Genomic DNA, 6,580 nt, shown 5'->3' with positions numbered 1-6,580 from the left:
AGATCGGCTATTTTCAAATAGTATGTATACAATAGGGCTAAAGTGTCTAATATATGTTTTATAATATAATAATTTATATCTCCAAAGTAACTAGTAACTAAAGTTTTCAAATACTTGAAGTGGAGTAAAAGTACAATATTTTCCTCAGAGTAGAAGTAAAAGTATTGAAAATTGGCGATACTCCACTAAAGTAAAAATACCTCAACATTTTACTTAAGTACAGTACTTGAATAAATGTACTAATAGTTACTTTACACCACTGATAATATCATTGTTGATGCTGTATCAACTAGCCTCTAGCTTGGACACACATTAGCATACTAGTTTATCTGCCCCTCACAGAACAGTCTAGCATGTGTCAATAATTGCTATATACTTCATTGGGATGCATGTGTTTCTGGTCGTAAATTCTGGTTGGAGTAGTTGTAGCTTGTAATGTTATGGTGTGGGGGGCCCCACCAACATAAGCACATAAGCAAGTGCTTCAGCAAGTCAGTGATGTTTATGATGATGTTTATTCTTGCACCCACCACCACCACACTAGTGGTGAGAATGCAGGCCTCAAAGGATGGCACAGCGTAGGTTGACCTCTATGGCGCCGTAGTGGGCTTTTAGACTAGTCTTGTTATCCTGCTGTCTTCTCATGTCTGCAACAAGGTGATAAGTATTCTCATCATATAATCTCCTCTCCTTAAACTTCTCTCTTCCCACTTTTTATCACCACACCTCTTTTTATGACATGTTAAATCCTTGAATCCAAATCTACCTATTTGAAAGTGACAAAAGAAAAGAAAACTCTGCTAAACAACATACAGAACCAAGAGGCAATTTATTTGATTGTCTGGTGCATTATCAAGAAAACTCAGATTCCGTTTTGAAGGGATAAGACGACAGGACAGGCGGTGAAGGAACACAGAGAGAGAGACAGGAAAGAACAAATGAAAGTCAATGAGAAAGGGAACGTATACAACAAGGGATCTTCACTTTCCTACAATACAATACTGAATGCATGATCAGTGACCACATGCAATACAGGCAAGAGAGGCTAGAGACTACCTCCACGGACCATCAGTTGAAAACCCCTGTTCTGGCTGACACTTTTCTCCTACACTTTAACCACTTACTCACTATTGCAAAAATAGCTTTTTCTTTACTGTACTTTGAGCTGCAGTCTAATCATTCTTAATGTATGAAAAGTTCACTATCATTATCTTAATCTTATCTTATCTTAAAAAGATGAAAAACGGAGAATCAAGGGCTAAAATCACATCAAATAGCATCAGGTATAAAATCACATAAGTGCAGATAAACTCATTTAAGATTGTTTGCTGTACGCGTTAGTCTGTGCAGCTGCATCCATGCTCCATCATCTCAATACTTTTGTATTCAGCATCCCTATTCTTGCTAGGGCCTTGTCCACACTGGGGATCAGCTTTTCCTGAAAATCCCACAGCCTGGTGTCAACGTGCAGCTGCTCTTTGTTCTTTTGGCCGGTATGTGTTTGATTGCGGACGTGAATGACCCGACCCACATCTGGAGGGACCAAGAGTGTTTTCCCGAAGTTCTTGAGCACTTCGTGCACTGATGTCTGCTCCACCATCCTTGGCTGAACTATCATCTTGTAGCGGTGGAGGTCATAACTCATAAGATCTTCACGATAGATGTGCTCCAGAATATTTGTTCCTGGCACCCCTTCCCACTGGGGCAGGTGGAACTTTCCACTGGGCTCAAAGTGGAAACTTGGATATAAATGAGTCTGAAAAAGGAACACCCCTGCCTTTGGTTCCTGCTGTTGGAGCTGGACCATCAGAGCTGTTAGGCTGTTTTGCTGGTACGGTACTATAATCTCATCTATGTCATGCAACAAGACATAGCGAGAGCGGTCCATGTATCTGTATATGCAGTCATTGAGTGTGGTCAGCTGGCCAAAGTAATGCAGATCCCCTCCACCCACTTTATACTGCCAGCCCTGCCGCGATGGTTTGAGATGCTTTTCTATAGGCCAGGGAACCATCTCTACCAAACCCTCCTGGCTGTAACTGTGTAGCAAGCGGTCGAGATCTGGACCACAGCTGGTGTTGTAGATCACCACCCTGCCCACGCCGAGCAGCCTGTACATCTCTATTGCCTGTGTGTATTGAAGCACATTGTTGTAGTCTCCATGCAGGGTGGAGATGCAGACTGTGAAGTTAAACTGGGGCGTTATCTCATCTGTCCCGCTGCTCTCTTGGTTACCTATAATCAGAATCAGCTTCATTGTCACATCACAGGGTTACAGAAGTAAAAAGAATGTGGGTGCAATTCGTTTTTGTGCAAGTTCTATCGTTTTTGTTATTTCTAGTGTCCGACCGATATGGCCTTGTTTGGTCACATCCGATCATATCGTATCGGTGACATTTCTCCCCGATATGAAAAAGAAAACAATATATATTATCTTCTTTATACTTGTTTTTTGCTGCGCAAAAAAGCCAAACCGAGCTTTCCTTTAAGCACTACAACTTCTGCAGCTGCATCCATCATGTTGAGAATTAGCATCAAAGCCCTAATGATAATAAAAATGAGACTTTATTTTGTAAACATGTGTTTATTAAACACAGAACACTTTTTTAGTCCGTAGGCTACAGCAGCCTAACTAACGAGGCTGACGCTTGACGAATTAGAATAATGTCAGACTGAGCGCTCCGTCCCGATGCCAAATAATAATAGTAACAACCAGGGCCGGATTTAGAGTTGTGGAGGCCCCTGGGCTTGAGTCATTGATGAGGCCCCCCTACCACAAAATGATAAACTACCCGAACTAGGAATTATGACACATTCATATTATTGCCATAATTTAAAGCACATGAGGAACTAGACGCGTCGCAATTCTGGGAAATTGCAAAGTGTGGTTGCGCCGACGCCGGTCACGGGTCGCGGCCGCCGGGACTCGAGGGATACGCCTGGAGGAATACCGTTGGAGGCCGCGCGACGTGCAATTCGAATTCGGTGCCGATCGGATCCCGCGTTCGTGACACGTGCCGTTTTGATTTTAGGAAATAGGCCCCTCCCACTAAAGAAACAGGCCCCTCCCACAAATGTAACAAACCAATTATATTGTCACCTCACTCCTGAGATCACTTGTGTTTCATTTTGAGAGGGTTGACCCCCCATAAATCTGTTTTTTGCATCAAACGGTTACATTTTGCGCATTTGTGGCGACCCTTTGGATCAAAGTGGAAATGCTTTTGGGGATTTGTTGAGTAAACCACCCTCGACATGTGATTCAAATTTGGGATTGACCGGACGTTTTGTTCGTGATATTTGGCATCTTTGGTAAAACGCGCCCCTCCCGCATGCAATTACGGACGAACGGTATGGACTATCAAAATTCCGCTAAGGTAGGTTTATCGCATGGGTCCATAGATCACGTGTACCGATTTTTGTGAGATTTGGATAAAAAACGTGGGAGGAGGAGCTAAAAGTATGTTTTGAAGAAAATTAAAAATGACGGAAAATATATCCAGACGCAAATGGTCGTGGCCTCAATGGGGAGTTGCGCCATGACCCAAGGAATCTAGGGAAAAAATATTTTTTATTCTACGACCTACGGTTCAGGAGTTATAGGCCAAAACGTAAAGTGGGCTGTTATAGCGCCACCATGAGGCCGACTGGTGTAATTCTTTTTTGAATAATTTCGGACTAAATGAAGAACCACCCCTCCAAGTTTTGAAACTCTAGCCCTTACGGTTTCTGAGAAAAAAAATACTTGAATGGGAGTTTGGGGGGGGGGGGGGGGGGGGTTGGTTTACCAGAGTACCCCTTGGGGATCCCGGGGGATAAATGGCAAACAACAAGACGTCGTTCACTGGCGTGGTTTCCGGCTACAGGAAATGTTTTCCATTAGCCTGGTTTCCTACGGAAAATGTTTTCTACTGGTGTGGTTTCCTGCAGTGGATGTCTCAGGTTTCCAATCAGATTAAGCCTCTTATTGTCTCCGCCAGGCTGAAAGGCATGGCGAGAGAGTATGTTTTACCCCCTGTCCGTCCGTCCGTGTGTGTGTCATTCTGTCTGTGTACAGCTAATCTCTGGCACCGTTGGCTTGATCGCAACGAAACTGTGCACACACACTCCCTGGATGCCAGAGAAGAACCTCTGCCCCAAAATGTTCACATGGGCCTTTTATAGCGCCACCAGGAGGCCGATTTGTGCAAAACACATTTTTGGACAGTACTCCTACAGATTGTGTCCAAAAATCCTGCAAATCGGTACACAGTATCTCTATAGTCATTAAACAAAACTGGTCTTTCCGATTTTTCATATTCCATCCTGATTGCCCTAAAATTGGCTTCCAAAGTTTGCAGGAGTACTCAGTTTTGAACAAAATGCCTCAAATCATGAACACATCATGCAATTTCCGTGAAATCTTGCACGCACATTCACACTAGACCGAGGAAGAAATGCCACTTGAAAATTAAAAAATCAGACTCATGGTGGCGCTATAACAGGCCGATTCGAGTTTTTACCTATAACTCCACCGATCTGTGTAAAACTTTGTATGCACACTCTCTAGAGGCCAAGGAAAAACCTTTGCCCTGCATTATTCACATCTGCCTTTTATAGCGCCACCAGGAGGCCGACTTATGTAAAACACATTTTTGGATATTAGGCCTTCAGATTTGATCAAAATTTCACGCAAATCGGTACACATGATCTCTATAGTCATGTGATCAAGACGGATCTGTTTGATATTTCATATTCCATCCTGATTGGCTAAGATTGACATCTAAAGTTTGCAGGAGTTGCCCGTTTTGAACAAAATGCCACAAATCATGAACGCAGCGTCCCATTGCGGTGAAACTTTGCACGCACATTCGCACTACGTTGACGAACAAATGCCACCCTTTTAACATTGCCCTATTATAGCGCCACTGGGAGGCCGATTTTTGCAACACTTTTCTGTTTTTATATTACTCCTACCAAATTTCTCCAAACATCATGCAAATCACTACACATTATCTCTATAGTCAAGTGATCAAGATGGTTCCGTCTGATTTTTTATATTCCATCCTGATTGGCAAATTCCAAACATTGCTGGCCCATAATAACCTACCTGACCTGGCGGAGACCTGTGCTCCGAGGAGCACTTTTTCTAGTTTAAAAGCGAGTTTATAGAATAGCCTTGAAAAGCAACCCAACGCAACCCGCAGGGCAGGTATGACAAATAACTTAAATATATAAAGACATTATTGACATATTTAATAATATTATACATGTAAAATAGCAGAAATAGATCTACAAGCTTACAACGCGTCACTTTGTGGCACGTTGTAAGCCTGCAGATCAGCTATTTCTGCTTTTTAATATTTGAAAATGTGTGAACATTTGTCAACATGGAAACGATTATGACGATTATGCAAAAATAATTGAGATTATCTCAAATAATTGCGATTAGACGATTATGTAATAATTGTGAGAGGCCTACCTATAGGGAGAAAGATCTGCTGCAGTGCTTCCTTGCTGTCTGGATGAATGGACAGGGTGACGTGGGTGGCTTTGCACCCTGCGGGGATCCGACACATGACATCCATAGTCTCAAAGGGAAAAACAAAACTGTTGACGGGTACAAACCCAGCCGGAGTGCTGTTGTGCATGGAAAAGTTGCCATTACAACAACAGAAAACACAGTGAAGGGGTACGATTGAATCTCTCCTGAATATGCCAATGATGCGTAAATCCCAGCCTTTCACCCTGCGATCCATGTAGGCTGAGACCAGAAAGTGCTTGGTGTTGTTCAGAGGGGTGATGCTCTGGGCAGCGGTAATGCAGGGACACGGGGTTCGGTCCAGACGCGGGGTCAGGTTGAGTCTGTACGTCCCTGGGAATCTTATGATGATGATGCCGGCAGTAGCAAAGAAGATGATGAACCTTCGTTTACCATTACAGTTAATCATCATGCTGTAGACAGGAATGATCCCAAACCAAGTGAAGCGTTATTGTTCAAATATCCTATTACCTATTACGAAAGATGGAAACAGTTTAATTAGAATTAGCCTAAATCAACATCATATTTATTTTACAATATACCAAAAGCAAGAGTACAAAATGTCTGAATATTGTATCAAATGGAATGTAATAACCCCCTGGTTTGTTTCACGATGCACGATCACTCCACAAGACAGGAAAAGGACACGTCCAACCAACACGACACGGAGATAGGTGATCTGAGGTCGAGGAGAATTCTGAGGTCTGAGAGCGTGTGTGTGGGGTCATTTAGACCCCCGGCGCTTTGAGACTGCCTTGTGGGAGGGGAGTGAGCAGGACTCCCCTCTCCCCAGGGGTCAGCTGTAACTTCCCTGTCATTCCAGGTCAGACGTAGTAGGGTCCTCTCTGTCATGCCAGGTCAGACGCAGTTTATGCTTATCTGATGTTGGGCTGTGCTGGGGGGCCGTGCTGGGCGCGCCCCTAACAGACAGTTGAGAAAGCAAGCTAACTTCCTGCCTACTTGGTCTGCCAGTAACTTGTAATTACTGTAATCAGTTGTTTTCAACCACAAGCACTTATCTTTGGGTGCACCAGTGGCCTCGGCACGTCTCAGTGGCCT

General features: G+C 43.5%; 1 protein-coding gene across 2 annotated transcripts; it reads right to left on the bottom strand.

Moving 5' to 3' along the window:
* Positions 1-848: 848 nt before the first annotated feature.
* LOC311047749 (uncharacterized protein) lies at positions 849-6,316 on the bottom strand. Of its 2 annotated transcripts, XM_084060589.1 has the most exons (3): positions 6,117-6,316; positions 5,462-5,992; positions 849-2,235 (listed from the first exon to the last, which is right to left on the bottom strand). In XM_084060589.1, exons 2-3 carry the CDS (start codon positions 5,931-5,933, stop codon positions 1,367-1,369), a joined length of 1,341 nt encoding a protein of 446 aa, XP_083916715.1. In that variant the 5' UTR covers positions 5,934-5,992; positions 6,117-6,316; the 3' UTR covers positions 849-1,366. The 2 variants fall into 2 exon arrangements, with proteins under 2 accessions (XP_083916715.1, XP_083916716.1); XM_084060590.1 differs by having other exon boundaries at positions 5,462-6,316.
* Positions 6,317-6,580: the final 264 nt, after the last annotated feature.

The sequence above is a fragment of the Gymnoscopelus microlampas genome (genome assembly GCF_963454915.1).
Source record: "Gymnoscopelus microlampas genome assembly, chromosome: 6".
Taxonomy (NCBI): domain Eukaryota; kingdom Metazoa; phylum Chordata; class Actinopteri; order Myctophiformes; family Myctophidae; genus Gymnoscopelus; species Gymnoscopelus microlampas.
The sequence above is the reverse complement of the archived record's forward strand: the minus strand, read 5'-3'. Positions and strand labels throughout refer to the sequence as shown.

Excerpts from the sequence above, each read along its gene's own strand:
- LOC311047749 (XM_084060590.1), bottom strand. The coding sequence starts at position 5,933 with ATGATGATTAACTGTAATGGTAAACGAAGGTTCATCATCTTCTTTGCT. Across the intron at positions 2,236-5,461 it reads GCAGATCTTTCTCCCTATAG|GTAACCAAGAGAGCAGCGGG; the intron begins GTAGGCCTCTCA and ends TTCTGATTATAG.